Source organism: Ciconia boyciana, chromosome 6, assembly GCF_034638445.1.
Source record: "Ciconia boyciana chromosome 6, ASM3463844v1, whole genome shotgun sequence".
Taxonomy (NCBI): Eukaryota; Metazoa; Chordata; class Aves; order Ciconiiformes; family Ciconiidae; genus Ciconia; species Ciconia boyciana.
In genome coordinates, this window is record NC_132939.1 from 60,386,838 (window position 1) to 60,405,153 (window position 18,316).

Below are 18,316 nucleotides of genomic sequence, written 5' to 3' on the forward strand. Positions count from 1 at the left end.
CTACATTGGACTTCACTCAGTATTGTGTAGTGCCTTATTCAAGAGCTTTGCATCACAGTTACAACATATTTTACATTTAGTATCTTTAGTATTTTGATCTGCTGTGCTACACCACTCCCAAATCCTGGGGATTTATTCCAGTAGTCTGATTTCAAATTTCGTGCTACTGTAGCTGAAATAAAATTTCAGCTCATAACCTTAGGATACTTCTCTCTTCTGAGTCAGTGTGCAACTGATCTTTTACAAGCAGTGGTACAAAGTGGTGAACATGGAATCAGGCTCACGATGTCACTCAATTAGTGTTTAAAATTGTCTCTTTTTATAGCTTTTCATGTCAGAGTGTGCAAACTCTTTTCCCCCTGCTGCCCCCCCCCCCCACTAGAGATTAGTCTTTTCCTTTCTGGCTGTTGGGGATGGAGGGAAGCACTGGCTTTTTACACAATTCCTGGAACTGATTAGGGAGTTTTATTTCTTACAGTATTGGCCTGCATCTAGAAGGGAAAAAAAAGGGAAAAAAAGGATGTTGGAGTTAGCATATTGTCTTGAAGTTGAAACAAGTTTGAGGTGGACAGTTTGTGTTCTCACTGAGCACTTTAGTCCTAAAATCAGTAATATGATGAGAAAAATCACTGAAGAGACAGAAAAGTACTATTTAAAAATAATTACTTCTTTGACAGATACAGCAAAAGTAGTAGAACCGGTCCTTGCTGGAGACCCTTTGCCAGTTGTGTGCTGCTTTTATTAAATAACAAAGCTTACAAGCATGCACTTAAGGATAACAGTTGTGCTTGTAGAGCAGATAGCTAAGTCTGGGGTTGGAGTAAGGGGCTCCAAACTGTCCTTCTGAAGTTGACAGAGCATTTAAACTCTTTCAAACAAAATAGTTCTGCAAGCTGAACAAGTGCACATCAAAAATCTTCAGGTTCATTGGGCAAATAGCAAATAATGAAAACCTGCTACAGGGGTTGCATAGTTAGCAGCAACTAATAACTCCTTGTTTATTACTCACAGCTTTGGATTTTTCCTCAATGCTTGTAATAAGGCTGTCCCAGGGCCCTTAATATAGCCTTAAGAAAACTGAAAGAGGAGAATAGATGGTATGTTTGGAAAATCATTTAGGACCAAAAACATACTAGTGCTCTTAAGTAAATAGATTGGTTCATTATTGTAAGTCAGAAGCTGATTCTTTGAAAGTGTTTCATCAGTCCTCACCTTGGTGTCTCTTCATGTGAAAATAGCCTGCCTAAGCAGTGGACACAAGACTGTCTAGGAAAAGAGGACGACTATACCACAAGTTCATCCTTTGTGCTGTGAATCAGACCTTGTGCACATGCTCAGAAGTCTCAACGTATGCTTTTGCAGGGTCAACACCTCCTGCAAAGAAGGCAGACAGTGCCACGAGGATGAACTTATGCAGCTAACCCTAACTCTAGGGGTTGTCATTCCATCAGGGAGTGTGATGGTGTTGACACCAGTTTCAGGCTTCCTGTGCTGTGCAGCTGTGCAACTTAGTCATGTCCAGAGATTAACAGTCTGTAGATTGGCTGAACAAAAAAGTTGTAGCTGAAGAGCTTCCTAGACGAATTGTGAAAGGATGTCATACACTAAAAGGTGTAAAAGCCCCGATACCAAGACTGTATTCTTGCCAGAACTGAAATTTGAAAGCTTGAAATGCTTAAATCTCTTGTCGCAACCTCTGAAATCTGAGCCAAACAAACAAAAAAAAATTGTTTGCTGATCCTTCTGTCTTTGTATTCCTGAAAAAGAGCTAGGAAAGTGCATGTTTAGAGTCCTCTGATTTCAGATATGAATACCAAAACTTGTCTACTCCCAAACCTGAAAATGCATAATCTTTAAAGTTTGATCCAGCATAGCAATTGCTGTCTTGATTTTCTAGATGTGCAACATCACAGTACATTTTAATGTTATGTGGTGTCTTCTCAAGGGAAACAAATGTTCTAAGGGAGCAGGTAGAAAGAAGGAAGCCACCCATTATTGTGCATATTTCCCACCAGAAGAACACTCTCAGATATTCTAGGTGCTTCATTTTCTAGTACGTTCAGGAACGCAGAACAAAATGATATGCAAATATTAATATTTGTTCAATGTACCATTGGTTTGTAAGGGCTCCACAAAGTGTCTTGCACAGCATGGCTTCATGAATGGCTTGATGAAATTGGGATGGCTTGATGAAACAAACAATGGCTTGATGAAACAAAACATCACTCTAGGTGCACAGCTTTCATTGCTAGCAAGTTCAGTAAAGGGAGGGGAGTTTGCACAATGGCAAATGTCAGAGGAAAGTAGAAGAATTAATTTTTTAAAAAAAACCCCAGATTTGAAGAGGGATGTGTAAGGAATAAAGTACAAGGAAAGGGCTGGGGGACTACTTCTGATGCTTGGCACATGCCTATCCCTAAGGAGTATCCAGTGAAGAATACTTGGGAACCCTTGAGACAACTACATACATCTTATCATTTAATTAATAGTTCTGCTAATCTAAAATACTCTTTATACTCTTGGTATTTTTTAACACCAGGAGGTTGCACAGTTCACTTTTTCATTTTTATTTGTACATTCACATAAAGGTGTATAACAGGTCAGCAGTCTTAAACAGACAAGATGGCTTCATTGTTAAATCTGCAGCTCAGGGACTGTGTTGCTTGAGACTCCCTGTATAGCAAATATTTTGCCTTAAGGCACTGGAGGAGCTTTTGCTCGTTATTGAGAATACTCCACTTTAACAGTTTTATTTCAGGTTTGGAAACAAAAAAAGGTTTGGCTACTCTCCTTTTGTGCTTGAACTGGTTTTTCCTTTCTCTTTTTTTTTTTTTTTTAATCCTTGTTCCCGTGATTCTCTACTGTGACCATTTATGTGAAACCTTTTCTTAATGCTATTTTAAAAATCCGCTGCATTTCCCTTGTCTATCATAGCAGTAATTCTTCAAAGAACTCCAAAAGGTTAGTTGAGCATGAAGTCCCTTGCCTGATTCTTAGTGGCCATCCTTACTCAACATGTGCTTATCCAGGTGCTGACCGGTCATTCCCTTAAGCTAGCCTCCTCCAAGACTTTCCCCAGCAGTGATGTTTAAAGTTAATAGCCTATTTTGCTTCCTGCTTTTCCCTGTGATCCTTTTCTTTAAAGAAAATTTTTAAAGGTTTTTTTCCACTTTCCAACCATATGCAGTTTCCTGTGTTATGTTCTTGGGGTGGGGAGAAAAAATACAAGGCTTGCCGGCTCTTACTTCCTCTACAACCTGGGGGTGCATGTTTATCTGGACCACCATGCTTTTCCTACAGTAATTGCATCTAACTTTTTATAATTCTGTTATCTGTGAATTACCTAGCTTCTCAGTCGTTCCTGGAAAATTGACCGCCAACTTGGGCATATCTCCACTCTCTTTCTCTGTAAAGACAGAGGCAAAGTAATTCTATTTCTTTTCTCCCCTCTAAAGTAAGGTCTGTAGTTTAAGTTCCCCTGGTTCTCTTATCCTCAATGTATTATGCTTGTATTTAAATGTATATTTTTAAAAATGTCTTATTAAAATTCTCTGCGATTTGTCTCTTTAATTTGACTTATTCTTCCCTGTTTTTAAAACTTGTCCAGTGTTTTATAGTATTTTAATATTTAAAAGTCCATGTTTACCTTCCCACTGAATTTTACCACACTTGTTTTCTAAGTCTTTGCGTTTCCTATCTTGTTTAAGGGTATGATTTTAACTTAAAGGAAAATTCTACAATCTACAAGTGGTAAAGTATTTAAAAAATGGGCTGGACAGACATAGGCTATCCAGATGTAGATGAATGCTATACATGCTGAGAATTTGTAATTCAGAACATTGGTAATTAAATCTTTAGGCAATATTAATTTTGAGCCTTCAACGTGAAATACAAGAACAACTTCTTAGAATTCTTTTTTTCTGATTGCATTATTCCTTAAAAATACTGGAAGGTGTTTGTATATTAACTTGTTTAATTATTGTAAGTTTTATAACTGTGTAGAACTAGCATGAAGTAAAAGAGCCTTCAATTATATGTAGACTTAACCCCAGAAAAGCCTTTTGTGGGGAATAACAAGCCTATGTTTTTTAATTGTAGAATAATACTGCCCCCGGAGCAATGACACGGCGCAACACATATGTTTGTAGTGAAAGAGCCACTGCTGATAGGCATTCAGTGATACAAAATGGCAAGGAGAACAGGTATATGAAATGTCTTCCTATGGTGTATGTCCCTTGTCGTCACGTTTCAAAAAAATTGTAATGCCTAATTTAAAAATCAGTAATATTCTAGTGTCATTCTTAATGAAAGGTGAGTACAGATCTTCGGCTGTGGAGCACCTGTAAGTATGTTGGGTTTCTTTTTCTGATGCTTAATTCATACAGTCTTTATACTTAGAATGTAAAAGGAAGATCGTAATTTCTGATTTAATACATTTTATATTTGTACAGCCGTCATCTTAAATCAGTTGTTAACTCCTGTGGCCAAACAACATATTCTTACAGAAGAGGCTTGTTTAGTGTCAAACTACAAAGTCCATCTCTCTTGGGCTGTTCTCTTTTTACATTTCACTCTAAACTGTACTTTGTTGGGATTATTTGGAATACCTTTTTTTCTACAAAGTCTCAGGGAGAAAGTCAATTTTTTCTAAGCAAAGATGAAACGGTGATAGGCCATTGTCTTGAACTAATAACATTCCTTACTGATATCCTTGTAGTCAAATTGCTTCCCAGTATTTTTCGGACCTCATCTTGAGAAGGGAAGCTCTGATATCTCCATATTCTGAGTGAAAACAGTCAGAGCAGTAACAGGTTTCCTCTTATTTTACTGAATGAAAGCCTAGCTGGAGCATGCAATGGAATTGGAGTTCACCAGTTCATGTATTAGCACCATGACCACATTTAGTCCCATCCTTCCCTGTGTACCAAAGACTGAGGAGAGCTGTAGAAAATAAATAGCGAACGTAGACATTAGGTATAGAGTAACAGTTTTGAAGAATACCACCAAATTTCCTGGCTGGCTGAGGTGTTTTAAGTTCCAACCAACTGTTCTTCACATAATTTTACTGGTCTCAAAAGCTGGTAACAATTAAGTAGTTGACTGTCGCCAGGAGAGCGCCCAGATAGCTAGTACTTAATGAAAATGCTTAAGCTTGGAGGAATGTGTACCTCTCTCCTACTCTTCCCAATTTTCTCCACCTCTTCCTAATTTTATGATATATCATAAAGGGTGGGAAAAAAATACTTTTCTAGCTTGTGTTGAAGCTGGTGAAAGATGTGCCATTTTTTGCACAAAATTTTTCCCCTTCCTTTCGGCAGTTTATAAGGAAGAGTGTTGAAGTTGTGATGTTGAATGGAAAGTCTCTCTGTCCCATGTTTGACCCCTGGAGCCTAGGGATAAAGAACATGATTTTGACCCTGTCTCTTCCTCTTAGCTTTCTGCAAACTGAAAGTGATTAAGGAAAAAGTCAAGTATAAGTTTAAAGAGTGCCAAAAGTCTAGCTGGCCAGCTGGGCCTGCAGTCAACTGTCTTGTGAAGTACAGCACAGCTATTTGGTATTGTCTCTTAGTGTGTCTGTCTCAGCCTTCATTGGTTAGTCCTTGTTAATGTTACCAAGTTTGTTTAGATTAAAGCTCACCATCCTTTCTTTGATTTGATATGTTAATAGCTTTTTTCTTTCCAAACTCTCTTTGAAAAATGAATCTTCCCGTCCAAAATAGTTTTGATCAGACTCGATTACTTGATTGCTTGGTTTAATAACATTTTTGTTCATCTTTAAACTAATATCTTAGCAATATCTTGTCTACAATATCTTTATTACATTTTTAAAAGTTACTAGTTATTGTTTATTAGGAATGCTTGAGATTCAGATGTCCCCTTAATTTAGGAGTAACTTTATACTCCTAAGGAGCTGTCTTTCGAAGTCATTATTTATTTTTTACCAGCTTTGAGTTTCTCAGCAAACTGCTGTCTTTCTGGTTTGTCACGTACGGGCATTAAGCTCAAAGTTAACACTGAGTAGTGCTTGGCAACTATATTAATTCTATTTTATATCCATAATTGGTTATTCTTGTGTAATGTACCTTTTATTGTCAATATGGTATCCAAACATTTGCTTATCCTGCAAACTTTAGCTCTATTTGGGTCATTTGAAATGTCTGAGCTTTTATATTTTCATTGTCAGGAAAAAATCTTCATAGTTTTTCTCATGTATTCTCAATTACTACTTTCATTACTCTTTATAGAGGGTTAAAACAAGAAAAGACAATGAGAATGCATTGCTAATTGTTTTACAATTTGAGACTTCTCATTGTCTGAAATGCTTCAACACTAAACTGCACATTCATTTTGGCACAGTTTTAGGATTACGGTGATTTAGCACAGAGTTCAGAATTTACTTCTGAATATATTTTGTTGCTGTAGCCTGGCAAAGTCTTGACTTATGTGAAATGCAGGGACGTTTAATGCAGGCTAAATAAACATGGCTGTTGATGGGACTGGCTCTTCAGAATGAATTCTGCCTGCTTTCAGGTGTTTCTGTAGCATCTCTAATATTATTGTACTCTCAACTTCACAGAAAGTAACTTTAGAAACTTGTAATGGTTTTTCTTCTGTGAAGCAAGATCTGAAGTAGAACCTGGACTTTGTATAAATTCAAGTTTTTGATAAAAATGCTTTTTGTGCTTTTGAAATGTCTGTTAGTGGTAAATGTTAAAGGCAGGAGTAATTACTATAAATTATTTGTTACAGATTGGATTTTAGATTTCCCATAGCCAGTCAGATACTGACTGTGACCCAGTGAAAACTTGGGAGACTTGCCTTAAGGCAAGATGCGCACATTTAAAGTCTCTGTTATTTCTGTAGAGAAAGTGTTAAAATATTGCCTGTTCTGTTTTTATCTTGCACATTGGATTCTGAGAAGGCACTATTTCTGAAGGTATGGAAACTCTGAAGAATCGATAGTCAGCTACTGGACTTGATGTTGGAGAAAGTAGTTGAAGACCCCATGCCAGACTGGTGGAAGCAAAGGGTTTTTAAGTTTCATATCCCTACTTTAACACATTGTGTGGCTGACACAGGCATTCTGCTGGAGATGACTCTGTTGGCTTTCCTCCAAAGCCTGAGCATTAATTAACGCACTTGGGGACTCAAGAAACGCTCTTCATAATGATAGGCAATTGCTTTAAATCATTTGGAACACAAATGATTTACAACAGCCTCAGATTTTTAATAAGCCTTGGCACTAATTGGTGAATGTTAGCTCGCTGTTTCTGTGTTCCCAGGCTAGTAATCCAAGGAAGCTGGTTTCTAGCAAAGCTTCAGAGGAAGAAATATAAATGCTTTAATATGTGCTCTGGTACCTTATTGACACCTTTAACTATCACATCTTTGGAGACAGGTGACTAAATACAGCATGTTAGACCCAAGTTTTAAAACTAGATTCTTTCTCCTTTTATCTTTTGCAACAAATTGAGAGGAAAGGAGCTAGAAGTGCTTGAGAGGCTAGTGACCAATTGTTTGGGGATTACTTGACTTCAGGGTATTGCTTTTGAGATGGATGTTCATTTCCTTACAATTTCTTAATACCCTGGGGTAATGTAAAAGCTGGGCTGTGATTCAGGCTCTGTCGTAGTGGTTGTAGTTGGCGTCCTGCTGGATTCAGCATTGTAAAGAGATGCATGCATGACTCGGATGAAGTTTTCTAGATTCTGAAAAGTTAAAAACAAAACAAAAAAGTAGGTTTTGCTAACCATTTTAGCCAGCAGTTCTGATGTCTGAGCTGTGAGGTGCTTTCTACTAGTGCTTTGAGAGCTAAGCCTGAGAAGTGGGTCAGCTGATATTTGTAGTTGGACTAGCATTCTCCTCTCCAAAGTCTGACGTACCAGAATGAGATAAGAGGACTTGAATTTCAGTATGTGTAACCATGAACTAACTTGGAAGTGAACATGCAGTGTCATGAAGCTGTCGCTGACAATTGCTGATTTCTTAACCTCGAACAATATTTCTGAATTACAATTGCCTTACTTTTAAAGCAAACTTAAGATGAATTATTTATGGTGTTGTAGCCTGAAAGGCCCAATACATCTTGTGGCCTCTCGGTTTCCTCCCATCCTTACCATTACTAGATAATGTGAAGGGTGCAAAGAGTATGTTGGCCCAAAGAAAGAAAAAAGCTTCATGCTCCTATTTTAACGTAACTATACAGCTGGCAGCTTACTGGCCGTTGTGCTAAGACAGCACTGTAGACCTTCCTTCAAAGCCTGAATGGTAATTTGGAAAATTTAAGGTTTGTGGCCAAGCAATATGAGATGCTCTTCAACAGTCATCCCTCTTCCTTCAAGAGAACACCAAGCGTTATTCATTGCTTCCTACATGTACAGGTTGATTAATAGTAGCCTTTTTGTTTGGGCCTCTCTGGACTTGCTAAAGATCATGATATTGTTATTTTTGATTCTGCCTGTGAAGTCCCTCAGTTATCAGATGTAGATCAAGATTTGACAGCTTGCCCAACTTACATTGACTTCTTTTAACACGGATACATTCTGAAAACTACGTATTTCACTGCAGTGATGGAGCTATCATCAGTCTTTTGGAAAGTGCAGTAGGTGGGTTTTTTAATGCATTTTTTTAATGTTAAGACCAATACGAATTACATCAGTGCTTTATAATAGTGCATTGGCACAGAACACTGAGTTATTCAGGTTCCGTACATCAAGGAGGGTATCACCACAAACTAATGCTAATGGTAAGAGAATGATCACTTCATAGATGTCAAGTGCTATAGTAAGGATGCTTTTTAAGGGGAGTGTAGAGTAGTTGCTGCTGTTTACATAGAAGAGGGCTGTTAGAGTTCATGTTCTTTGATAAATCGGTTAATAGAAGGAAAAGTTTGCTTTTTTTCTATGCAGTAGTTTGTTGTTGGTCCATCATGCTCTTCTTTCTGCCTCTGCCTGAACCCAAACCCCCTCACAGCCTGACAGAAATGTTCGCTTACGCAGCTAGCCCTGCTTCAGTTTGTACTACATCCTTCTCCAGTGTTCGGCTGCGACATCAGAAGTCGATGTCCATGTCAGCCTCTGTGCACACGAAGATGATGTTGCCTCCAATAGACAATGGCGCAGATAACTTCAGGCCTATGTAAGAACCTGAAATCGTTGTGAAACTAACTTATACCCACTGCTTCTTAACTTTGTGCTGTGGAATTTTAGTCCTAGATTGTTCTAGTGTATATTGCCCACAAGATGTGTGTTTCCTCATTTTTTTAGTCTTGTTTACATTTGTCTTGTGGTGTGTCAGGCTGTCTGTGACATAATCCTGCAATAATGAACCTTAATTTTTTCCCTAGTGTTAGGAGTATTGGACATTCCCTATTGTCAAAGTTTGTGGGAGACTTTTAACTGTATATCCTGAAGGACTTCACTACTTGGAGCAGTTTGCTTGCAGAGAATTTTGTGTAGGATACTTTCAAATTAGCAAGATTTTCAAAGATGCATATATAGAATGCGCAGGGAGAGACACCGAAGTTACCCATTGCTTCTCTTTCCTGGGAGGAAACTTTACTCATCTATTCTTTTATCAGTCTTCTCAGTGAAACATTGTATGCCTAGTTTATCTGGTCTTTTCCAGGATACTCCTGTTGAATTTTTCTAGCTATGTAGGTTTCTGTTTTGGCAGCCTCTTAATCCTAACTTCTTACGAGTTTTGATTCCATACAGTGCTGTAATAATGTTGATATTTCCAACCCTGGCCTATATAAAAGTGTCTGCTTATGCTTTACTGTAGAATGTAGTGTTTTGTGTTTCCTGCAGAACCGTAGTGCTTCTGTAAAGAAGTTCTAGCATTGTTTTTTGTTTTCTGCTCTAGCACTATTCCCGATCAAAGAACTCCTGTTGCTTCAACTCACAGCATTAGCAGTGCAACCACACCTGATCGTATTCGTTTCCCCAGAGGAACGGCTAGTCGGAGTACTTTCCACGGCCAGCTCAGAGAGCGACGTACTGCTACTTACAACGGACCGCCAGCCTCCCCCAGTCTGTCCCACGAAGCAACACCACTCTCTCAGACTCGAACCAGGGGTTCCACTAATCTATTTAGTAAACTAACTTCAAAACTAACAAGAAGGTAAGCCTCTTAAAATGGTAATGCAACATTTCCTTTTTATCGGGTAGTAGACATACCTAGTAGTTCATTGCTTAGGTTGTTTTGTCCACATTCTCTGATTAATGGCTTAACTATTTCTGCATCTTAAAATGCACTGGCTTATGATTTTTTCATAGTTCTTTTTGGTTACAGAAGCCATTTGTTTTTAGCAGTTGAATCAAATGGGATAAAAAGTGAGACAGCTTGGTCTGTGCTGATTTTTCTGTGCTCATCGTCCTCATGTCTGAAGTACAAATGCTGCAGAGCTGAAATATTTCAGCTCAGTTCAAAAACTTCTCACTCTGACTGCATGGTCTATCAGTAGACGGCATAAATTAGGATCCCAGTCTTGATATTTAATGTAGTGTTAGAAGCTCAGGTTGTGTTTCTCAATCGCTTAGGCTATTAATAGTTCCAGAAAACCCTTGCTGGCAACACACAAATAGAAATATCACAGGCAGAAGGGTAGGGGCAGGAGACAAAAGCTTCTTTTGGCAGTAGCGCTAGCATAGGTCATGTTAAAATAATGGCAGTACTGTGGTTTCTGTCTAGGCAGGAGTCTGGTCAAACCTTGAAAAACTTACTGCTATTGTGACCTTTAGTTCATGTGCAGATTCCGGTTTTGGTGTGAAGGTGTGTTGGTCTAGCCAAAGCCTAGCGTAAGCAGGTTTTGTTCCTGCACTAACAGTTTTTATTCTAACTGGACTTCTAGTTTCAAATCCATGTATGATTTACATTAGTTCCTACAAACCCTAAAATTGAAAACCACCTATTTTCCTTCTATATTTAAAACCTGTTGGTTCACATACCGCATACTTCAGGCCACTCTGATATCCACAGCTTGTGTTTGCAGAAGCGAGAGTTTGTTTGTATTTGCCTTAAGATAATCTCGATGCTTTTGTACCCTCCTCATCTTGTGAAATTTTTTGGAATATATTATTCTGATCTTGGCCTGCTTGCTTTTTTTTTACATTTATATCGCATAGCACCAAGCCATTTCCTTCCTGTCTGTTCTGTGACTATACATGCCTCCTTCTCAGCATCCTCTTCATAGTCTCCTATTCCTACAAAATAATGCTAAGCCAAACTCCACTTTTTCACAAATGGCTGATTTCAATTTAAAGAATGAATTTCTTGCAAAACATAGAAGTTGTTTCTGTGAAAAACGAAAACGTGACAGCCTAGCCTTTGGTAAATGTTTTACCCTGCTCAGCTCTGCCAGCTAACACTTCCCTGTTTGGTTTTTTCCCCTTCTTTTTCTGGAGAGAAAGAGAGAGAGAGAAAAGATTAATTTGAAAATTTTTTTTAAGAATTAAGTCATCTGCTTTTTGTCAAGTGAAGTCTTAATCAAAGACATCCTTTTGGCACATCTTTCTTTCTGTACTTTTGTTTGTAATATCCTTACTTAATTTTCCATCTGATGTTCCAAATGTGGACACTCAAACTGTGAACATGCAAGCTTTTCACTTGTGCTGCTGGAACATACTATTTAGCATTGTGTGTCACTCAGTTGTTTAGGCAGCATTCAAACTTCTGTCATTACCTCCAAGTTTCAACTTTTGCAGTGCAGTGTGGTTTTCTTGAAGTTTTTCCCCACCGCTTTTGACAATAGTTTAAATTCCATCTGGACTTGATTAAATAACGTGCAGTTGTAACACAATAGCACTGTTGCAGATGGTTAAGTTTGCACTTGGAGGACCTCTTACGGTTGGGGCTCTGTTATACTAGGTGCTGTACAAACTACTAAGGAGACGGACAGTGCTATCAAAGGGCACGGTTATGTTTCTTCTCTTCAAATACATTTTAAAAAACCTTAAAACCTGTTAATTTATGCTAGCATGCTCTATGGGGGATCAGAATCCTTTTAATTATGAACTACTTATGTTCTGGTATAGGCAATTGTTAAACAGTTTCTGCCACTAAATTAACTGAATATTTAAGGCAGCTTTTGGCACAACGTGGCTGACCTAATGTTATGAAGGAAGGAAGAAACCGAACTCTGAAGATACTCAAGATCTAATTATAGTAGAGTTACTGATTTTTGCTTTCTATTTGAAATCCATGAAGAAAATCCAAACATTTTTATGTGACCTTGCAGATTCTGAGTTTTAAAGTGTTTTGACACCAGTGTGTATTTTAATTCATAATAACTACTGGTGGCATATTTCCCAGAAACATTAAGTTTGGAAGTAGCAATGCTAAGAGTTTGACTCTTCAGACCCTAAATCATCTGCCTAATCTCAGAATGTATTGAAATGTAATTTCATTGTGCGTTTTAAATGAGATCTTATTGCATGTTTCACTCTAAATGGCTTTTTCAATTTATTTTGTACAAAACTTTTTGTTAATTATTATTTTGGCTTAATTTCTTTTAGAAACATGTCATTCAGGTTTATCAAAAGGTAGGATTTATTTATATTTAAAAAAAAGTGGCTCCTGCAATTAACAACAGATTTGGCTTTCTAGCCTTGGTTTTCTGAAAACTAAACTTTCTGCTGAGAACTAAATACTTTCTTTCTTGAGAGGAAAGCATAGAATAAATCCATTAACTCATGATGATACTTAAGAATCTGTGGCACCTGTGTAACAAGATGCTAAGCATGCCTTGTGAATTCTTCTTTCTTTGATAGAGTTGGTAGTACCAAAGTAATTCTGTTCTCTGTACTAATACACTTAGCATGCTTATGTTTGAAGAATGAGGTGTTTGATAACAATGATGAAAGTATAAAAAAATCATAAGGTTACAAGCAAATAAAGGTAAGTGATGCTAAATTTACATTCTCTATCTCTTTGTTTTATGATATTTTTATTAAAAAATCAGTTTGGAGTGTTGTCTGCAGTTGATACAACAGAAAGCAAACTGAACAGGGTTGTGAGTCTAACAGTTTTGTAAGGAAGATTGAATGAAGATGCAATGGCTGTGTATTTATTTTAAAATGGGTTGTGTTTGCTGAAGTGAATTGCAGCTGAAGTGCAAATAGTGCACTTCACTTTTTGTAAACAAAAAGTGTAACATCTATGCAAATTTGTTAACAAAAGGGAAGAGCTCAGAAGTCTGATTCACATTTCAAGCCCAAAGCACTGAATTTAGTTTTACCATTTGGGAATGAATCAAGCTGCTATATATCTTGTTAATCCATTACGACTCATGAAAGTTGGTTATACAATTTTGATCCGCAGGTAAATTTTCCAGTAGAATTTTGTAATACTCTGTTTAGTTGTATCATATCTTGGAGCTTCTTAAAGGGTGTTACTTTCAATTTCCAACTAGTGATCAAAAATTGGGAGACGGGGCCAAAACCCAGACATCTGTTTTAACTTTCAAAATGCAAGGCTATGCATGTGACTGTAATTTGAAGTTGTCAGGCCATTTCAAGGAAATACTTAAATTAGGGAGACCTGAGACATGTAAATTGCTGCCTAAATTGAGGTTTATTATGTACGGTCCAAGTCTAAAGGTGCCCTACCCAATTAAAATAGTAAATGCCATGCCACAGTAATAATAATCAGGGCTCTTCCAAACATGACTATGTTTAGAACTGGTGTTGGTTGGGTTGTCTGGCGTTGTCACAGCTGACTTGAGAAAAGGAACACGAGAAAAGGAACTGTTAGTTAAGGAGAGAAAACATCCAGCACAGTATACAGATGAAACTAAGCACAGGCCATAGTTTTAACCCAGTGTGCATCGTGAGCTGTGGGTTGCATACCACTTTGTAAGAGGGAGCTTTTGTCTCCTTGTAGTCACATTCCTTGTAAAACAAAGGATTGTGATCTGTGCAACCTCCACAACTGGATGTATAAAAGTTTTACTCTGCTGCTCTGAAGAAAGATGAAAAATGCTAATACGAGTACAGTTTTAAACTAGAAGGTTACTGTTCAAATTTGAGACTTAAAGGTAATTTTTTTAATAATTGCTAAAAATTTTCCTTTGACTTGAGGCCAGGAATCTCAAACTATTGTGGAAATAGCTGCTGCAGCTTCCATGAATATGTCTTTTGGATAAGAGATTTGCAAAGTCTTACACCACCTACACAGAACCAGACTGTGCTTTCTAAATTCTGTTTTACATGTGCGTGGTGTCCCTCTGTACCTGATCTGTATGTAGGTACAAAATTAAATGGAAAATGTTGGGGGGTTTGGCAATTTCTTCTCACTGTGTATGCTATGAATCTTACCTAAACTCACCATCTTTGATACTGAAAGAACTACTGTAACCCAATAGCACAAATATATAGTACTGCAACATCACTCTAGGGAGCTAAACAAAAGTAGATAATCAGTCACTCCTTTTTAAAGTACTGAGTTCTAATATTGTACTCGGTACACAGAGGTATAATATATATATCTCTCTCTCTTGTACCGTGCACTGTCTTTGCCAATCTGCATATTGTGGAAGTCTAACTTTTTTTCTGACAGCAAAAATCACTTACTATGTTCTGGATTTTATTGCAGCATCTTTTCTCCATTTCCATAAATTGATCTTATTTTAGTGTCTTGCACTTTTTGCTGTTTTTCCGTATCTTTTTAGACAGTTTTCTTTGTGTTTATTTGGATTTTTAACACAGAGTGTACAAAGATGTAAAGAACAGAGAAAACAGCATAACTCAGGACAGATATATGGAAACGTTCTTACTTTTGAAAGCCTTTCACAAACCATGAAGGAGATAGTGTATAGGCATTGCATGACAAATGAGAACATAACTTTCCTATACGTTTGTTCCATTCTCAAGACCAAGGAGCATCTTGGTCCATAAAATTAATTTATGTAAAAATACAAGCAAAAGCAGAAAATTTAGAACATAAACTAGCAATTTGTGGTTCCTGCAGAAGTGAAGATTGTATGAGCAGTGAGGAGGCCTCAGGGCTGCATCTGACTTTGCAGACCCACCAAAACAATACTGGCAGTACAGTAAGTGACTGTTCCCAAAGCACCAGCGCTGGGCTATAGAACTCGACCATAACCGTGTCCTTCGTGAAGGAAGGAGCATCTAGAGAGACTGGCACAGCTCTCCAAAGCTTGACATGATGGCTCATATTTGAGGGTGCATGTCACTGAATGCAGTTCCTAGTGCTAAATGAATGGAACACTGATGCATGGAAAAACTGAGCAAAGTAAGGATTTTCTGAGAGGCGTCCATGAATGAGTGTTTATTATTTCAAAGTGGTAGGTATTTTGTAAATAATGACCTTTCTTAGATTAGAGTACAGTGGTTTAGAAACCAAACAGTTTGGCTTAATTTCAACCTAAAAAGGGTCTAAGAACATCATTAGGGATTTTTCCTCCCAGACTTTTCTGGACAGATTCCAGTAACAGTAAGACTGTTCATTGTTGGGGAGACTGGTTATGCTCCTGTATTCTACAACCTTTGGCAAGTTTCAAACAAACAAACAAAAAAAAGCCACACCCCCTTCACCCCCCCCAATCCATAAATGCTTGCTTGCAGCTCTTAACAAAGCTATCGTCTTCCACTTCGTAGGAAGACAGTAGGCTCTTTGAAGTTCAAGTACTCTCAGTTTTTCAGTTGAGCAGTGTCTTCAAACTTATTGCTTGCTTTGGCCAGTAAAATGAGCCTTTCCCAGATCATTTGAAAGGTGTGGATTTGTTCAGTTGGTACACATGATGGTTTCTCCCTTCTCACCTACCCCCTTCTCGATCCTACAGAGTTGGAAAGGATGAGTTCATGGACTGTACATGCAGACCTTAAAAATATTTTCCACCTTCTCTTATATCCACCATAGATAAGTAGCACGAGATCTCATGAAAATAGCTACCATTAAAAACCCACTTTGAAGCACTAGAATAAGTTGAGGACTTGTCAGTTGTTTTCTTCTCATTATCTTTCCTATCCTTTTTGCTTGTGACAGCTGTTCATTAGTCAATGGCAAACGTTTCCTAGCAGAGGCCCCATCGTACCATGTGCTGTGCAGTACCTCAGAGAGCAGGGTTCTGATCGGATGCGGCTGAGACAACCAGCTCATAGCCGAGTGACTTACCACTTTCTTAACTGGATTTCTATTGCAATAGCAGCGTGAATTTTGAACAAGGAGCAGGCTCCATAGTCTGTACAGCAAGTGCTGCCACCATGCTCCTCACGGTGCTAGCACAGCATCTGTTCCCTTGTGACAGGGACTGCACAGTCATCTTACAAGCCTGTTCCCTCACCGCAACCCTCAAAAGGAAGGAAAGGAGGAAGTTAAGCCTTGTAACACCCCACACACCCTGATATAAATACTGCTGTGCATCAAAAAATAAGCTTACTGTCTTACATTCCTATCCCTAGACACCTGTCAACCAAACTGCTTTAATAATTTACGTTATTCAGTGAAGCCATGTACTAGCTTAGAGTAGTCTTGATAAGAGCCTTATAAAGGCAGCTTACCTGTGAGCAGATTTAATGCTGAGATGTCAAACCATGGTACTGCAGTAATGGGAAGTAGAGGAAGATTATTTTCCCCTTAATTCTGCTTGATACTGGGCTTTTAAAAAATGGTTGATCAGCAATGTAGCTTTAAGCAACGCAAGAAGACAAAAAGCTTAAGCTTACTCTTGGATGTGGAAGATGCATCAGTGTGGGAATTAATAGGATGGAGTTACCACAGCTTGAGAAATCTTGGATTTACCTCTAAACTTTAGTTAAAATGTATATGCTTCTTTTGCGTTAAGGTATTTGATATTGTTGAAACACCTAATACCTCAGATCTGATGTGCATGCAAACACACAGGGTGACCAGACTTGTCTGTAAATAGGGTATTTTTTCAAATATATATTGTATTCCCAGATAAAACTTTTAAATATTGTTAGCCTAAAAATAATTGGGAGTTATTTCCCTTCTAGTAGGTACTGACTAAATAATACAATAACTTCAATACACTTTGTAACTTTAGTTTAATATTTTCTGCTTTTAGAAGCTCAACTTTATTCAGTGCGTTCTACAGTATTTATATAAACATACATTGTAAAAATTAGGGTCTCTTTAAAAACTGTAGTTTATAGACTTCCATTTGGTTTGACAATGTATTATATTCTGAATTTGGTCTAACCTTCAAAGTTCTTTACATCTTTGTTGCTTTGTATTTTAACACACCTTTGGTATGATTGCAGTATCTTTTAGCAACTACTCAGATATTGTATATTGTAGTGTAAGATTTGTCTTCTCTTTCCCACTTCCTTTTGCTTCTGCATTCTTTTCATTGAGGCTCCCGACTGAATATGAGAGGAACGGGAGATTTGAGGGCTCAAGGTGAGGGTAAAATTTTTGTTTAAAATGTTACTTAGGTGAGTTTGAACCTTTCTCCCCTTGATTATGTGGCATAGTGGCTTCAGGCAGCAGCTTTTGTTTCATGTAAGGCTTTGAAACTAAACAAAGAAGCATTTCTGTCTGCAAAACAGCTATTAAAGCACTGACTGACTTGGTTCTAAACTTTCATCTTTCCTGTTGCCTTTTCCCTTGTGTGTTTTTTTTTTTGCATTTTAGTTGTTATAATTTGCTGTTGTCTTGTAGATGTGTAGGTACGTGGTCTCTAGTGAGGCTGCAAACGTGTGAGATAACCACTGAAGGCTGATAAGATATTTCTCATCTCCAAAATCACAGATAGTTAAACAACATTTTTCATGTTATACTCTTCTTCCAAAATCTGCACATCAAAAAAATACTAGAAAAGATCAATCTTGTGCTGGTTCTGCCAACTGTTTTCAAGTAGAAAAAGCCTTCAAAAATAAAATGAGTATTGAATGAAAGTTGGTGTTCCCCCTGCCCCCTTACAGCCTTATTAAATTAAAACCTTAAAGTTAAAACAAAGTACTCTTTAATTTGCTTGCTGAATTTTATAACATCTGGCAAATGATGTAGCTGGATTTGACAGCATAATCCTATGACTCTCACAGTTACTGGAAGTCTTTCTAATAGAAGGTAAAATTATGAAATCTTTGAGAAATACATTTATTTAGTTTTGACCTTGCTATCACTTTTTATTTAACTTTTCCATAATTGCCTGCTTAATGGTGGTAGAAGAAAAGCGTTGTGTAACCAGAAATTCATTGCCAACTATTTTAAAGAGCAGCCTGGCTTAATATTGTAAATTGAACTTTGAAGCTCACCATGAGTCCTAAACTGCATGGTTTGGGGTCAGTTAGGTTAGGTATTTTCAGAAAATATTTAAGCATGACAGTCAATA

The 18,316-nt window shown here is 37.6% G+C and overlaps 1 protein-coding gene across 12 annotated transcripts in view; it reads left to right on the forward strand.

Annotated features, from left to right (window-relative positions):
- MARK3 (microtubule affinity regulating kinase 3) overlaps positions 1-18,316 on the forward strand; it is a 65,284-nt gene that overhangs the window by 43,163 nt on the left and 3,805 nt on the right. For 3 of the 12 annotated variants that reach the window (XM_072866292.1, XM_072866285.1, XM_072866287.1), the window contains 5 exons: positions 4,099-4,202; positions 8,974-9,138; positions 9,865-10,122; positions 12,516-12,542; positions 17,338-17,382. In XM_072866292.1, the coding sequence (XP_072722393.1) occupies positions 4,099-4,202; positions 8,974-9,138; positions 9,865-10,122; positions 12,516-12,542; positions 17,338-17,382 (599 nt within the window). The remainder of the gene's footprint in view (positions 1-4,098; positions 4,203-8,973; positions 9,139-9,864; positions 10,123-12,515; positions 12,543-17,337; positions 17,383-18,316) is intronic. The other 9 variants (XM_072866291.1, XM_072866293.1, XM_072866294.1 and 6 more) reach the window with 6 other exon arrangements.